This window comes from Camelus ferus, chromosome 25 (assembly GCF_009834535.1).
Source record: "Camelus ferus isolate YT-003-E chromosome 25, BCGSAC_Cfer_1.0, whole genome shotgun sequence".
Taxonomy (NCBI): Eukaryota; Metazoa; Chordata; class Mammalia; order Artiodactyla; family Camelidae; genus Camelus; species Camelus ferus.
Window position 1 is genome coordinate 21,654,552 of NC_045720.1, and position 18,703 is coordinate 21,673,254.

Below are 18,703 nucleotides of genomic sequence, written 5' to 3' on the forward strand. Positions count from 1 at the left end.
AGACTTGTCAAAGAGATTAATCCCTTTAAACAGTAATTTCAGTCTTTCTTTTTCCCTCAAGGGATTTAGCTCAATTTCATGAAGGCCAGCTGTAATGCTAGGTTGCTGTTCTGCCTAAAAATTACATTGTAGTTTTCCTGCTTGTTTAAGGAAAGGTTTATTGTGAGATTTTATTCTTAAAAATAAACAAACCAGCCTCAGCAACACTAAAGCCCCATTCTTAGTGACCAAACTTAATATTCACCCTGCTGATTCTTTCCTTAAAACAGTGATATTTTAGCTGGGAAGAAATATAGTTCCTTGAGCTACAGAGCAATTTTTATATTGGAATCTGAATATAACATATGGTATAAATTTTTTGTACTCCTGTGTGTGTGGCTAGTGTACTCGTGTTTGGGAGAAGATTAAGTTATTTGGTTTGGGATTGAAATTTAGGAATCCGGTTTATCTGACTTACAGGCTCCAGGACACCTTCTCCCTTTAAGTCCTTCATCTCGCTTTCACCTAGTCAGCTTATTCTCTCTCAGTGCCAGGTTCAGATGTCAGTTCTTCTGAAGGGTTCCTGAATGCTTTTCCTAATGTAACACATCACAATCACAAATGTTTATTGAATATAATTATTTTTAATAGAATATAAATGACGTGTGGGCCTGAATATTTTCTCATTGTCCACTGCTGTATTTCCAGAGTTACTTGGATAATGGGTTTGTTGGAAGGAAGGAAGGAAAGAAAGTGAACCTTCTTCATTCCTCTGATATTCTATCAAAATCATAAAATGTTTGATTTCATCATTTCATCTTTAGTTGAATTTGTAGAAATTTTATGAAGTATTCTTCCTAAAGCCCAAATTTCTCATCATTTTCTATAAATGTTGAAGCACTTTGAACTCTGCAGGTTTTTATGAATGGAAGAAATATATTCCCCCTGTTACAATTAATCAGATTTTGATATAGCAATATAATTTCTGTAATAGCGAAACATCGATATTGTCAACTTAAATTCCCATGATTCCGTGAATCTTATCCAAAAATATACCTACCTCCTGACTTCCCATTAACATAAGATAAATTCTAATTTAGAAAATCACATTTCTTATCTTGAATTTGTGATGACCCTTACATTGCACATATTATTTCTAAAGTAATCTATAATAATAAAATAAAAACATTATGGCATTACACAGATATGTTAACAACATAGCGTTTTACTACTTATTCCCCTAAGTGGATGAACTAATCTATTTCTCTATATATTTTCAAAGTTTTCTGTAAGTCTCTCTATTGCACTTTTCTGGGTGCCCAGAAAATAGGTCTTTGTGGTGAATAGACTTTACTTTTCAATTTATCTGTTATTGTTAATTTTGAAAGTTCTTGGCTTTGACACAGACTCTCTGTCCAAAAAGATCATGGTTTGGATATTATAAAGATTTTGTTGCTATTTTATAATGGGTAGACCTCTGACAGAAATGTGGGGAATAAATATAGGAGGTAGGTTAAGAGAAATGGTTTCAGGGCAGAGAAATGTGGTCTTTTACTTTCTTCATAGTGGTGAAATGAACTGAGCTCAACTTAGGTAGTAGTACCATTTCTAGGTTCAGTCATATGGAATAAGTGTACATTATTTGGGGTAAGATCTTTTAAATAAAAAAATATTAAGTAAAGAAAGAAGTTCTTTTCTAAAATAATTTATTTAAAATACTTATACATGGATTATAGGACATAATTTATAATAAACTTTAAAACTCTATGTTTGACTATATATATTAGATACTAATTTTAATGAGAGACCAATGAAGAATTTTATTCTTTTACTAATCACTATGAATTAGTAAAATGTCAGATATAGATAAGGGCTACTTTGTACTCTGAGCCCTCAAACAGAGGCAGAAAGCGTGCTGGTTGTTTCCATTTGTTTAAAGGTAGAAATGAAGAAATATTAAATGTTTCCTAAAAAATAGTATTTAAAACAGTTTGTTTTTTTCAATCAACACTGTTTTACAGCAAAACTCCGAGAGTCCTGCTTTGATCCAGGCAGTATAATGAATGGCACCAGACTTGGAATGGATTATAAATTAGGGTCAACAGTCACCTATTACTGTGATGCTGGTTATGTTCTTCAAGGTTATTCTACACTCACCTGTATCATGGGAGATGATGGAAGACCCGGGTGGAATAGAGCCTTACCAAGTTGTCATGGTAAGAAAATATCTGGGGGCTGAGTTTTTATTATTAGAAAGAATCAAGGAATATTTGAAGTCATTTCTGTGTTTTTTTTTTAAATCAACCATTTAGCATACAATCAATTACAAGTGTGGTTTAGGCAGTGCAGAGATTTTTATCAAGGATTTTTTCATTGGATTCAGTAAAGAAATGGTTCTGGAAAAGTGCTTCTATTCCCAAGTGTCTCTAAAGCAACATGCACATTATAGTAGGCGAGCTCTCTGAGAGCTCTGAGAGCAGGCATGTTGCCCATTCTGTTCATCTGTGTGCAGTCAGGATTTAAAGGAGTGCCTGAAACTTCAGGTATTAAGAAACAATTGACTGAGAAATTAGGAACTAACACACTGAAACTGACATTTCAACAAATGTAGATAAATGCAATAACTTAAATATGGTTCAAAATTAGTGATAAATCTGTCTGAAATAGAGACACAGAAAGCATAAACATTTCTCCTAAGAATTAGGCTGTCTAAAAGTGATGACCAAATTGGAGCTACTCAGGCAGCTCCAGCAGCATGAGGAAGACTCAAGGACACAGAAAATTGCAGAAATACCTAAAATTAGTTTCAGTAGCATAATGTCAGATATAAAAGTTGCCATATCTGCCACAGCTAACGTGAGTACGAGACCAGGGCATCAGATTCAGTATGTTGAAGGATCTGACAATGATCGTAGCCAGGAGAAAATCACTGATCTTTGAAAAAGTTTCAGTAAAAATATACTCAAGGAGAAGAGACTTAATGTTTTTGCAATTAAGGCAGTTAGTGAAGAGGCTCCTGAAACAGAATCGCCTTCACTTGGGGTGTGGAATTTGCTAAGCAGTTAGCTGCAGTAAATGAACAACTCTTTCAGAATGGTTTTGAAGAGATGATCTAATGGACAAAAGAGGGGAAACTGGGAGTCCCCAATTAACAATGAAGCAGTTTTTGATGATGATGGCTCAGAATTTCATGGATAGGATAATTAACTGGAGGATTTTCCAAAATAAGGGCCAATCCACCACTTTACATAGAGCTGGTGCTTTGTGGCTTTTTCAAAAGCCCGTATCTGAGTGTTAAAAGAGATTGAACATAGAGTGATTTAAAAATTATTTTAAGGAAAAGCAGGTCATCCTTAAAGAAAGTTATATACAGCTCCATTACAGACCATGGAAATTTTAATTTCAAGCTGTTGTAGATGGGTATTATAACTGGAGAAAATAATTTTGCTAAAAAAAGACATAATACTGCATGTTCAAAACTCACATGCTTCTATATAACTCTGTATTTATGAGGATAGAAACACAGTGAAAAATACAATTTAGTAAGGAAAAACAATGATATCACCATGGAAAGCTATCACAGACTCCCTAGTCAGTTGAGTGATCCAATGCATGGTACAAAATTGACATGGGAATGCTATCATCCAGGGCAGATTTTCCAAACTATAGGTCACCATCAGTGAGTCATAAAATCAATTTACTGGGTTGTGACCAACATTTTTATAATTGATATAAATTGAATAAAATAAAGTGAAAAAGAAGAGAAAAACATTTAATTCAAAGAACATAGGGAAGATTTTTTTATGGAACTTTTTCAGTTATATATACAGAGATAAATAAAATACAATAAATATACATATACTTATGTTTGTGTGTGTGTGTGTGTGCGCATGTAGGTATATATGTATATGTTTGCAGTGAATTTCAGTGGGACAAGAAAAACCAGCAACTCTGATCTAATGATTTAAAGTATGTATTTCTGATGTCTAGACACATGGTAATTTTTCTTAGTAGTGTAATGTCTTTACTTATTAGAATTATATGTGCATAATTTCTCCCTTACACAAATCATTTAACCTCTTTAAGCTAGTGTCTCTCATTTCAGGGATAATTGAAATTCTTTACTTCAAAATGTTGTTATAAGAAATAAAGAAAAGATAGATATCTACTAAATGGCCATTCTATTAATATCAGAACATCTGCTTAATTCTTGAATTAATGATTTCATCCATCAAAAGATAAAGGGAATAAAAAGAAACAATTAATTGGGATTTAAATTCTGCCAAAGAGAACCTATGACTTGGAAGTTTACAGGAAATTTAAGAGAAAAAGTGATTGTATTATCTTAGCATTTAGAGCCATACGAAAGGGAAATCTGTTTATAGGCAGAAAAGCATACTAAACCTAGAAAAGCACTTTTCAAAATTTACTGATGGAGAAAAATCAAAGGATACAGAAAACTATAGATCAAGGATAGGTGTTAATCACTGAAATAAATGAGTAAATAAATAGATTTCAGTGACAAATGAGAAAGACGGGAGCACCAGAATATATAGCATTCACTAAGAATATGCCTGCCTAAAATAATTGTTTCTTTCCAAAAGATTTCTCTATTCGTAGGTCATAGAAATGTCAATTTCAGCATGGAAATATGTCATGATATGTAGAAATAAATCCTTCTGAACCAAAAATTTTTCATGGATCAATTATAGCTCAGTTAAGTATATTTCATATTGGTTGAACTGTCATATTTACAGCCAATTTGGAGGGAAGAATAGACCTGAATTCATGTCTTTTTAGTGTGTCTGTAACATGAGGCAAGCCGAGCTCTGATTTTTTTAAACTCTGAAGCCAGATAATAATCAGTAATTCAGTAAGTTATTGTGAAGATTCAAATATTAAACACAACACATAGAGAGGGTCTAGTGAAGTTCCTAGCAAATGCTGACATGTTAATATATGTGATTTTTAACACAATGTTCTAAAAAAAGCATAGCACTGGAAAACATTCATTGTACTTTGCATGTATGTTATGTTTTAGTTGAACTAGTATATTTCTATCATTTTAATATTAATTAAATCTAATTTATCAGTGTCATTATATGGATACACACTCACTCAATCCTGAAAATAGTGTAGGAGTTGAGGATTTTAACATTTCTTAAGAGAGAATAATTTTTACTATTACTTAAGTATCACTAGACTTTTAGCCATAATGCCAAGGTATGAAAATCAAATCAAAGTTATTCAATGCTTGCTTTAAACTACTTGAAAAAAATCAAGATTTATTCATGTTAAAAATATAACCATAACCAATCATTTCTAGTATGGTTGAGGGGAAAATAATGCCCATTTTTGGAACTAGATATATTTAAATCTAAACAATGATTTAAAAATAAGAAAAAAGCCTTGGTCAACTATATGACCTTGTTAAATTTATTTGTTTTGCATATCTAAACATGATATAATATTGTGTAATTTGCAAGGTTATTGAGATAATTATATTAAATTACTTATTTAAGCATTTGGTTCTGTGACTGTTATTGTCACACACTAAGGAGAGCTTAATACATTTTAGTTTCTTGATCAGGTCCACACATATCTGTTTGTTTTCCTTCATGGTTACCATACAGAAATCCAAAATATACATAACTGGCTAATTTTCAGGTTTAATACATTAATAATTAAAAGTACAAATTACTGTGTAAAGCATGTGCAATAAAACTAGAATTCATAAGCATAAATTTTTCTTGAGATAAATTTTGTATTTTTTAATCAAAGTAAAATGTGCTAAGTAATAACTAAGAATACAGGGAAGCTTAACATTTAAAACAATGTGAAGCAGTGGTCGTCTGCCATACTCCTCTCTATTCTATTCCTTATCTGAGTTTTCTAATAATTTCTATTTCTAACTGCTTTGATGGCCCTCTCTGTGACTCTGCATAACACATTAAGCTCTATTTTTTATGTACCCATATTAGACACTATCTATTGATTCCCTAATAGAACAGATAAAAAGTTATGTCACATCCATAGCCCCTCTCTTCAGTGTTTCAGAGTTATGTTATTTTTGGTCATTCTAGTAATTGCCTTTGTCATGTGTTAATTTGCTTATGCCTCTATTTATGATTTCATCAAGCTTGAGAATTAAGTTACCAGTCTTTGCTGCTTTTCATGCTAAGTCTTACCCCATTGTTGGAATCCTGACAAAAGTCTTTAAGAATGTGGGCAGGAAATTTTGACTGACTGGTCGACTTTGTTGCAGAGTACAAGAGTAGGGGGTTGGTAATTAGACTATGATCCCTAAGTGCTAAAATAATTATTTATTTCTTATAACGTTGCTTTAGTCCTACCCTAGAACATCGTAAGTTCATGAACTCTTGGGCTGCATGTTACTCTTTAGCGAGCAAGACACAAATTTATACAAGCAGGCTCTTAGAGAATATTTATTTACCTGAACTGAACCCTAAGAATTTGCAGTTGGTCTATTTTAGGAGATAGATTTTTATCATGGTTTAGGATTAAGTGTACATTTTAAATCTGAAGAAAATGTTTTTAAGAGCTTATGTTGGACACTGGGAGATTATATTTGTCAGAAGTAGATCCAAAATGATAGCATCCTGTGGTAAGTCCTGCTCAACGATGAGAAACCCTGCAGTTTATCTCATGAGAATGTCACATATATTAAATGATGGCAGAACAGGATATCTGTACCTGCAACTCACTTTGTGATCAAAAAAATGTGTTTGGAAAATAACTTCTTCCCTTCTTACTTTTCAGACTTTGAAAAGTATCTGTTGAAACTCTAAGTTACTTTAGTTATCTATAGACATACTGGATTAAAACAGAAGTCATATATCATTCTTATCCATGATCTGACTCAATATTAGGTAAAGATAATAAAACACAAATGGTGACAGAATCCATATTTTCCTTAATATTCATTACTTGATTTTTTTTCTCCTAATGATATAACATGTGTTTCTATAAATACATCTCTGCCATGATCTAAGGCACCAGCCATCTCTTATCTCAGCCTCTTTCCTAACTAGTGTCTCCCATTCCCTTGTTTCCCCACTCAGTCCTCTTCTGCAGAAAACAAAGTAATCTCTAAACCATATTTCAGACTATATCGCATATTTGCTCAAAATTATCAGTGGCTTCCTAAATCTAAATAAATGCCAAATATCTTATAATAAGAAGCTCTACTCAGTCTGTCTGTATACACCCTGACCTCTTTAAATATTGTCCCTCTTTAGTTTACTCTTTGAGCCACACTGGCCTCCTGGATTTTTCTTCAAAGCACTGCTCACACCTCTGCCTCAGGACTTTTGCACTTATTTCTCTTTCTGCCTGAATCTTTCCCCCAGCTCTCTGGCTAGCTAGCTCTGTCACTTCTTTCAGGCATCTGATCACTTGTCTTTTTAGTAGAAATTTTTTTTTCTATTTACTTTCCCCTTGTACCCCAAAGCTCCCAGGATAAAATCAATGTATCTAAAATTAAAACAATATATCCTGGGTAAAGATATCTCTGATGTGTAAATCATTAAATTTGTAAGTACTGGCTACAGTACCATTACAATATAATTTTGTTGATTGATTGATTAAAGTATAGTTGGCATGTACACGTGTACAACATAATGATTTGATATTTGTACGTGTTGCAAAATGATCACAATAGGTCTAGTTAACATCTGTCATCATACATAGTTATAATTCTTTTTCTTGTGATGAGGACTTTTAAGATCTATTCTCTTAACAACTTTTAATTATGCAATTATATTAATTATAGTCACCATGCTGTACATTACATTGCCATGACTTATTTATTCTGTAAATGGAACAATTCAATATTCTTGATCTTTTCTATTGCTATCGCATACAATAAGCATCCAACTGATAGAAAATTATGATAATAAGACCTTAAGAATAAATGTTTTTGGACTGTTGAATAATCACTAGCTGGGCAATTATTCTAAAGAAGAGAAAGTATCATTCATTTCTTTTTTTCAGGTGTCCAAGTGTATCAATTATATACCTGGCCCTGTAGTAATTATTAGGGATAAAAACATGAATTCAATATGGTCCTTGCCTTTAAAACGTATACAGCATGATGAGATACAAACAGATAAGGTACATTGCTAGAAATAAAAACAGAGTATTGTAAGTGCAGCATGGAGGTGCATCTGACCTAGTTAAAAAGAGAGGTCAGCAAAGTCTTCCTTATGAAAGTGATTCATGAACTTAATCTTAAAAGTATAAATAAGAAGGAACCAGGTGAGGCACAAGGCATGAGGGGATGGTATATTTCATACGAAGAGTAAACAGGGAATATTGCTGGAATTTCGAGCAGCTCTATAGGGAGGAGCATAGGGAGGAGGACTGGTGGGAGAAAACAGCTCACCTGTGTTGAGCACAGTTTGAAGTTTTGTACACATATGATTTTTTACCTCACCACAACCCCATGAATTAGAGACTACTCATAGTCTCATTTTATAGATGAGGAAACTAAGACAAAGAGTTTCAGGTAGTTGTTAAAAGTCACACTTACTTAGCAATCTTGTTTAGGAGTTCATGCTCTTAATCACTGCCCTATAGGTAGGCAGGTAATTCTACAAATGACCTTGTATTCATCTTTTTATATCTAGAACCGTAGAGTGCCTGGCTCTTAACCAGTTTTAGTTGGTTAAATGTCTCATGAATGAGTACCTGCACCAAGAATAAGTGTTGAGATTTTTGGATTCTCCCTTTATCTCTGAAATCTTCCTCCAGGCTAGGTATGAGAATTAAGAAAGGGTAAATTTCTACTAATAACTGATAAAAAGTATTCACCTGAAATGCATTTTTGCATTCCATTTGAAATACAACTTTGCACAGAATACACATGACTCAATAGATATAGTCAGTGTTAACTCAGTGCTTTTGAAAATCTACAACATTGTTTTTTAATACCTTTGTTTCACTCATGTTAACTTAAGCCCTGGATTATAGCTTTCCAACTTTAGTGTTATCTCTCATTAGTAACCTTATATGACCTACTTTTAGTTAAATCATATTATTTGTGTGTATGAAGAATTAAATAACCGAACTCTTATTCCAGATCTTCTATTTAAATTGCATGACTTGCCCTCAGCTAATTCATTATTTCGAATATCCTCTAAGTTTACAAAAATTTTTTGAGATGTGAAAGAAGTCTCGTGCCCATGCTATTATAAAAGCGGATAGAAATTATCTAGCCTAATATACTAAGCCATTTAGTATTTGATGTCATTTAAATATGTTATATAATTAAAGCATGTAGATGAAAGATATATAGACAAAGGCCTAGCAGTAAATTATTTTTGAGTATCATCAGATAAGTGCCTTTAATCAGCTACACATAGGAATTTTGCTTACAGATATAATTCACAGATTATTTGTCAGAGCTATGTTCTACAAAGAAGTGCACTGTATTCTGTATTGAAAAAAGTTAAGGTAGTATTGTGCTAAAACCAAAGCATGTTTTATTTTCGTTTGATAGAAGGGAACGTATCTGAAAGGTAACAGGAAGGGAAGCTGCTGTTATTGAGCACCTGCTAGTTTCCAGTCACTCTTACATACATTATCACTCCAGTTGGCCTCCTGCATGCTCCTTTAGAGAATCATTAACATTGTTATAAATAAATTCCTCCTGCTGTGGATTCTGAAACATACTATATAGTGTCACCCATGTGAGAAACAGTTCAACTGCAAATCAATGCCTGTAATTCAGAACATATTTTCTTGTGACCACAGACTTGGAATTCATATTTAAATCTTTTTATTTTCCCTTATTTTGGCATCTCAGTCTACACCATGTCTCCAGATGGGTAGTTACATGGCTTCTCATTGTATTAAGATGCCCCCATTCTTTACTACCATCTAGTCTGTATTAAAGTCAGACTTCAAACATGCCTTCCTAATGGGTTGCTAGTTATTTTACCCAGAAAAACAAAACAATTTGTATAGAAAGTTGAATCAACCAAGTGATTCTCTCATTACAGATGAAGAAAGTGAAGTATGTAACAGTAACTGTTAGAAGTCATGGTGAGATTCAAATGGTATTAAGGTAATAAGACAAGAGATTTAAATATAGCCAAATATTTTCTTCTGTTGAGAAAACAAAAATTCTACTAACAAAGTTCATTCCACAAAACCTAAAAGAGAAAGAAAGCAGTTTTATTACTGGATATGCATGTCTGGAATACAGGGCACGTTGCAGGCGGTCCATGAAAGACACTACAAAGACCCAACAGAATCTCACACAAATGTATACAGTGAAGAAAGAACAAATAACACTTCTTTTATCTCTTTGAGAGACAAATTGATGTACCTTGTCTTTTGCGTACCTTGTGAGTATACCTTGTGATAACCTGATTTGATCTCAGAAGAATTTGTTTAGTTTCAAAGGTCAGAAGGCTGGAAGCCTGGACTGTAAAATGAAAAGGTTGGGCCTATTGTGTTCTCAAGGAGACACCCTAGACAAGGGGGAGAGGGAGGGTGCTGCTTCCCTTCCCTTTATTAAACACAGAAATTTTCATCTTATACTATCTTTAACCAGTGAACCACTCACTCTAAGACTCCTACGGGAGATGTATTCATAAAAGAAAACAAAATAGAGCTCTCTGAGTGACAGGGAACTTGGTTCCTAAACCCAAAATACATCTAGTGAGTTAGACTGAGCCACATGTGAGAGTTAGTGAGCAAATCTGAATCATATTTAGGCTATGGTTCTAGATAGCCTTAAGCATATGTCAATCCTAAGAGTAGGTATTTCTCCCAAAGTTCCAAACCCAAGTTTTAGGACCTTTTTGATGCCTAAGAAGGAAGAATTCATCAATTCTGTTAGGAAAGGAGACAAAAGAGCAGGAAAGAAAGGGTCCTTCAATGCACTAATATTTTCCAGATCTTCTTAGGCCAGAGCAACAATCTATGAGCCAACCTTCCTTAAGGAAAAGAGTAGATAGAAGGTGACAAAGAGAGGTGGTTTGGGAGGAATCTAATTGGAATAGAGATTCCTTTGGTGTGTGTGTGCATACTCTGAGGAAGCCTATGGATCTTAGAGTCATCTTTTTAAATGCATAAAATAAAACAAATCACATAGGCTTGAAAGAGAAACCAATAATACTGAAATATAGTTATCGAAGTACTTAAAATCTATAATTGAAAAAACACATTTTGGATGTAATAATATATATGCTTCTTAATTAATGCTTTAAATTAGAAGTTCCAGCAAGTATAGTAACTACTGTTATTTTTAGTAGTGATGAGCATAAACAATATTTTGAGGCATCTGCAATAATTGTATATAATTTTAAAATATCTTTGATTTCTTTTGGCAACAAAGTCCCAGTTACTTCTACTGCTACTGTACTATTTTGCCTACATTTGAAATTAAAGGAAATGCTAAAATTCAGTTAGAAAAAAATTAATTAGGGCCTTGGGGGTGGAGCAAGTGGGGAGTGACTGCTAATGAGTATAGGAATTATTTTGGGGGTGACGAAAATATCCTGAAATTAGATCGTGGGGTTGGTTACACAACTTTGTGAATATGCTAAAAAAAAATGTGTGCTTCAAAAGAGTGGATTTTATGGAATATGTGAATTATATCTCAGTTTTGAAAATAAGGTTAAAAATTAGTGACATAGGTATCACACATGAACTATCCATGCCCACAAGACTATTATTTGTAGTAGAATTTGTATATGGTGACATGGAAGATCTATCAAAGGAGTATAGCTATTCCTTGTCATAGGATTACTTTTCTTTTTCTAAGAACATACTCTATGATGGAGAACACAGCTCACAGAGCACTGAAGGATGGAGGGAATGCCTTTCTAGCAGCAAAATCAAATGAATGAATCTAGCCAATTAATGAGGTGACAGATGTAGAAGCTCATATCCTACTAAGTTGACTTAGTGAGCCATGAAAATGGTTTATGAGCCACTGATTATAATATAGTGATGGATGTTTTTAAGTGTTAATCAGGAGTGTGGAATTATAGAACAAATTTAATTCACAAGTTATAGAGACTGTTTTTTCCCTTTCTTTCTTTTTGGTGAACAGATGAAGCGATAGAAAACTCATAGCAATGTTACCAATAATAGTGCAAAGGAGAATGAATAGTACAATAAATAAGTTACTTAGAGTAATAGTTTATAATTTAAAATAGTATTTATTAGCCATTATGATAAAATAGTCTTATTGGAGGTTTATCTTCTAAGGCAGATAAACGAAATGAAGTTCATATACTTTCATAGGAAACATGAATAGGTGCATGAAATGAATGAACAGTTAGGTATTTTTTACTAAGATCAAGGTTTTGAACAAAGGAGAGAAAAAAGCAAAAAAATTTAAAAGTCAATTTAATCTTAAAGTCAATACTGGGGATAACAACTGTCTGCATTATGAATGTATATCATCACAGAGAGTTAAAAAAGGCCTTCTCTTAAAAATAGGAAAGACCCATGGGAGATATAGCTTTCAAATACAGTCTGTACAAGGATTTATGATTTGTGACATTCCATTAGGCTATATCAAGGCATAAGTAATTTCCTAGAAGTGAGCTAGCACTTTTGTAAAGTACAGCAATTCTTTCAACTGGAAGAAGTCACAGGACATATCTAATAAATTATTGATTTTATATACTATATTGCTCTTTTGTGACCTGCAAGAATTCATCACTTTTTAAAGTACCTGACTTGCTCTCTGAGACAAATCATACAATACTTTTCATTATAGAGTGTATTTGATGATAAATTATACATTACATAAATTTTGAAAAGACAGATTTGAAATTGTGAGTAGCTTAAGGCTACACTGTATCTAACATAAAGTCTTTAAGACATCTATACATTCAAGCAGTACCTTACTAAAGTCTCAGTGACATCTCATTGCAAAGAACACTGTGTTCCAGAACCGTGAATCCCAGTGCATCCCCCTATCTTGTGAACAACAGAACCTCTATCTCCAAATTTTCCAGGAATACTGGTTTCACCCTCATCTTTTTTAAGAACATAGCACATTCGGGGCTGAGGTAGCAAACAAAGTCTGTCTCTATGTACCATCAGCAACTCTTCTGATTTAAATGTAAATCGTATAAGTAGATTAAGATTGGTGAGAGAATATTTTACTTAGTTAAGTGGATAAATGTGTTTGTACAGCCATCCTTGTCCCATTGTAGCAATACTTAATCTGGTGGCAGCATAATCAAGGTTGATTCTGAGTAGAGCTTCAAAGCCTAGTGGTGAGTAAAACAATTTCACATTTGCATGTGTAATTCCTCATCATTATAAAAGGGATGATTTTCTTTATACTTTTATCATAAATGAAAGCAGGCCACTATTATTACCTACAGAGAGAGACTGCAACATTATTATATTAACTTTGTTTCTGAGATGAGTAAATCTGAGTACTTAAAGTTTTATATGTGCACAATTTTCTTAAAGATATTTGACAATAGTTGACAATTTGTTGAAGGATAGAAATAAATGATATACCTTAAAATCCAGTAGCCATATTTTTGTATCAAGAAAATATTTGTAGTATGAATTTTTATATTTTTTTCTAACAATAATTTTTTTTTATTTCCAGCACCTTGTGGAAGTCGTTCAACAGGTTCAGAAGGCACTGTTCTATCACCAAACTATCCAAAAAATTACAGTGTGGGGCACAATTGTGTTTATTCTATAGCAGTTCCCAAGGAATTTGGTAAGTAAGATTCATCTTATCATGTAGTATATCATTCTAGACATATTTTATTTTCACTACATGCTATTCAAAATGTTTTAGCTTTTTAATGAAAATATTTACTATTCATAAAGTACTCTGCAGTTCTTTTTAGATAGAAGCTTTGTAATAATAAAATTTAGAGTTTATTTTACTCAATGTGAATTTACAGTCAAGTACACAGGTGAACAACAATATAAAAATGAAAACAGGATTGTTTTTAATTTTTAAAAATAAATAATCCAGTAACCTTGCAAGTGCCTTCACTTTGGAATTACATAAAATGGGAAATTATCAGAGCATAAGGCAAAGTCTGCTCTGTAAAATATGCATAAAATCAGATATAGAACTGTTACAATAACGACAAGTGTGTACAAAACAATCATATCAGTTATACTTTATTAACAGATTTTCAGAAAGAAAAGATTTTGGTTTTAAGCACCTAGTTTCTGGGACAGCAATGCATATAAAAAGACAGCAAAGGACATTTCAGCTCATCTTGTCAACCTAACAGTCTGTTCTGCATTGGCACTGAGAAGACAATGTGTCCTTTGCTGCTTTCACATCTCCCTGATCACAAGTCTTAGAAGTCACTCATCTGGCTTCTAAAGGTTTTTCATCTGAGATCCAGCTGGATCTAACCCAGGTTAAGCTCTGTTTATGGATGGATAGGCAAAGGAAATTTAGTGAACGATGAAGTGTTAGAGAGAGGCTGAAAGTTTAGACTTCAAGAATTTAGATTTACAGCATTGTGTTACATGGTAAAGCATTTGCTATGAAATGAATGTCTGGGTCGGGATGACTAAGTAATTTAACAGAAGGATTTGGATTTTATCATATTGAGATTTTTGGATCACATCTTGACTTAATGTTTCTATTGGTATATAAAATAAGCTGATGCTTCCAGTCCAATTTCTTATAACCAAGTATCTATGTATACTCCTTTTCTCTCTTCTGAAACAAGTCTAAGATCCTCAACTTATTTAGGAGAACATTGTTATCAAAAGGGAACTACTAAACCTTTTATTTTAACCTTAAAATAGAGTTGATAATGCCAGCATTAGGCAAGGTGTCTTTTCTATAAATGATGTCTTCTTCTTAGCATGTTGATTAGTTAAATCAAAGTTGGGCTCTTCGATTGTGAAGGTGAATGGCAGTTTAGAAAGAAAACCATCATCCACCAATCGTGTTTGTTTTAGCTTTTTTTTTTTTTTTTGCCTTTTGTGCCCAAGAGAGTCCTTGTCAGAGGAGTTTATTGTCCCCAGCTGTAGCTGTCAAACATATTATGTGGTTGTTGAAAGAGTCCTAGCAATGATAGTCCAGAATGTTGTATGGCTATCTGATTCCTCTTTGGAAGCCATTAATTTGTTCTGTTAGACTCTGCCCTTGGGATGGCATGTGGCCAAAGGAATGAGGAAGGAGAAAATCATGCGTTTCTTTCTCTGACACATAAACGTGCTTGGTCACCTGTAGGTATTGTACACTAGCCTATATATGTTCAAAAAGAGAAGGAAAAAGTACTGATTAGAATAAAAGTAAATTAACATATGCCCAAAGAATGGAATCTTTATTTTAGCAGAGTTAATGTAAGTTAAATTTAATCCTCTTAATATGAAAAATAATGCAACCATTAACGATAGTTTTTAACACTAATTTTTTAAAAACAAATCTTCTTTTTGGATTATCTGTGGACAAAATCAAGTGTACTTTGATTTATTAGTAAGGAAACTGATTTTATTTTTGTAAATATTGCATCATTCTTTGTTCCAAACTACATATAAAGTCAAACACTCTAGATTCTAATTTCAGCCCTCATACCTTAGCTATCTGTCTTTGAACAAGGCACATAATCTCTTTGAGCCTGTTTCTTTATTTGTAAAGTGGGGATCATTATGTGTATGGAGCAGAGCTGTTGTCAGTAGTAAATGAGGTTGTATATATAAAGTATGTCTCACTAATTCATACTCAAATACCACTGGGTTTTAGAATGTCAGCTGTGTAGTCAGATTTCTGAGTTCAGAGCACAAGGCAATTTGTTCTTTTTCATTGGACAAATTACATCATCTGTCTGTCTTACTTCTCTTATCTCTGAAATGAAAGTGATAAATGTCTACCTCTTAGTGTTATTTTATAATTAAATAAAATATACATAAGTGATTGGCATAATAACACATAGCAAGTCATATACATACACTGGTGCACATACAGACATACTTTTCTTTATGTTCACAGTCATAGACCACCCCCACCTTCTCCAAAAAGGTGAAATAAAATGACCTGGATTACTGGATTATCCTAGGGTCTTAAGAGTAGAATGGCTAAAACTGAAACATTTATATTATATAATTAAAGCATGAAAACAAATATTTTGTGCTTTACATCTCTACTGAATATTCAACCAGTTAATAATGATCACTTAAAATTTTCTGGAAGCATAGTAGAGGAATTAAAAACTCCTCATCATAGATTTCTTCCTGTCCCTACCTTTACCTCTTTAATATGAGATGATCAAGCAGTAGTCATTGAGTCTGCAAATCAAATTCCTGCTTTGCTTCTGCTTCCTCTCATACTCTCTTTGCCATAATTTCCTTCTGTTACCACTTTGAGCTATATTTTATGACTTTCTGGTATCACTTCATAACATATCACTTCTTACTTTTTTCCCTATCATTTAAACAAATTATAATCATTTCTTCTTCCATATGTTTTATATTCTGATATTCTTAGAATTTTACCTTTTTAAATAATTTAACATAGTACCAGTCAAATACACTCAGTTCACTTATTAGGATTGTAGTTTTTACAAGGATGAAGCTTCTGAAGTCATTATATAAGGAAAAAATCATATATAATCAACATTACCTGCGAAATACCTTAAATCAACCATAGGCGATCATCTACTGATTTTGCTTAAGCCACATTGTCTCAATAATTCTAACAAACAGGACATTTTTCCTCCAGTGTCACGAAGATAACAGTTTGTTCAGATAATACTAGATGAGCTAGTCTGGTTTCTTACAGGTCATTTAGTACCAAATTACTTTTATTTTTTTTTTGCCCAATGCAGATTTGAATTCATACAAGTGTGCTCATACTGTGACTCTACTGGTTGATTGAGTGAATATGACTTTCAGTGAATTCTTATCTTTCAGTGTTTCTAGATAAGAGAATCATCAATTCACAATGTTTTCATGAGCAGTAGTGGATTTCATTTGAACTTCAGGTATTAGGGTTACTTTTGGTAATACTCATTCTGCAGAATTCCAGTTGTTTTAAATACTTAGGAAAATAACAGTGGATCAGTTAGATAACACTTATTGATATTCTACTGTCTTTCTTCTAACAAACTATTTCACTTGGATTAAAAAATACCCTATTTTAACCCAAAGTTATTTAAAAACTTTAAACCAAAGTCTGTTAAGAAAATGTTTTAATCTTCCTTCATCTTTCAATTTTTAATTGGCTTCTTCCTCTTATCTTTTGGTTGCTAAAATCTTCATGTATTATTTTTAACTGCCAAAAACATGACAGATTTTTATCTTACTTTGAATTTGGTGTAGGTAAGATGTTTTAGGATGTAAGAGAACTGTTGGCATTGTTAGAGGGAAAATTTTTATTAATATTATGTATTTATATCTTGAGTGTAAGGACTAAAATCATATTGCAGGGAAGGAGGTTAGTAAAATTGAGGAATAAATGTGGATTCCTATTTCAATAATCCTGGCTTAGATAAAACAGAAAGAGCTAGGATAACAGCCAAAGTAGCATACTAGTCAGAGGCTAATATTTGTTTTTATCTGTTTTCTCTTGGGATAGAAGATAATGAAATTTTTATTTTAAAGTCCAAGAGAAAGACAGAAGAGGAGACAAAAAGTATAATTCAGGAGAAATGATTCATAATTAGTAACATAGTACTTGAATTAGTTTCACATGGAGTATTGCCTTTTGAAATCATCATCACTTCCTGACTTCCCTCCCCTCTTCCCCTTCTGTCACGCTCTTTACATTCTAGGAGTATCTGTAAAAGAAATGTATTAGTGTCCTAGGGATGCCATAAAAAGTATCACAATTTGAGAGACTTAAAACAAGAAAAACTTATCCTCTCACAGTTCTGGAGGCTAAACCCCTGAAATCAAGGTACGGTTTGTACCACATTCGCTCTGCAGACCCTAGGAAGAATCCTTCCTTGTCTCTTCCTAGTTTTAGTGGCTCCCAGCAATCCTTAAAGTTCTGTGGTTTGTAGCTGCATCACCCTGATCTCTGCCTATCTTTACAAGAACTTCTTCCCTGTTTGTGTGTCTCCTCCATTTCTATGTCTATCCACTTATAAGGATACCAGTTGTAGGATTCAGGGCCCACCCTAATCCAGTATGATCTCGTCTTAATCTTAACTACATCTGCAAAGATCCTGTTTCCAAATACAATGACATTATGAGCCTCTGTGTGGACAGGAATATGGGGGGACACTATTTCAACCCACTGCAGAGGATGGACTATATTACCAGTTTCTAATGTAGAAATTCTTAACATGAATTACTCTTTAAAGTGTATATCAAATATGAACTCTGTAGAATATAAACTGACATTCAGATTTCTTGGAAAATTGCAACATGTCAATCACCTTGAGGAGGTCCAAGATAGTCTATGGTGACAATTTTGTGTTTAGCCTCCCAGATAGTTTCATCTGCTAAGTGACCCATTCTGAATGTATATTTGTTAAGATACAAAGCTTACTCTTTCCCAAAACTAGCTTTCACATGTGGAATCTTGGAAGAGTGCATGAAAATCTTTTCAGGTTTTCCTTCTTAGATTTCCTAGTTCATCTGACGTCTCTCATATCTTTTGTTGTCAGTGTAGACTCCTGTTGCATGAATTTCAACTTCACGAATCCCTAAATAAAACAAAGTTATTGTCAGTCTAGTGTACTCTGGACAAGGGGCGCATAGAATTACTAAAACCTTTTGTGTATTGCCATGG

The 18,703-nt window shown here is 33.2% G+C and overlaps 1 protein-coding gene and 1 pseudogene across 1 annotated transcript in view; both read left to right on the plus strand.

Moving 5' to 3' along the window:
• Positions 1–18,703, plus strand: part of CSMD3 (CUB and Sushi multiple domains 3) — a 1,015,135-nt gene that overhangs the window by 799,637 nt on the left and 196,795 nt on the right. Inside the window, 2 exon segments of the mRNA XM_032468125.1 lie at positions 2,001–2,195; positions 13,592–13,708. Coding sequence (XP_032324016.1) covers positions 2,001–2,195; positions 13,592–13,708 — 312 coding nt within the window.
• On the plus strand, positions 2,698–3,379 carry LOC102523785 (annotated as a pseudogene).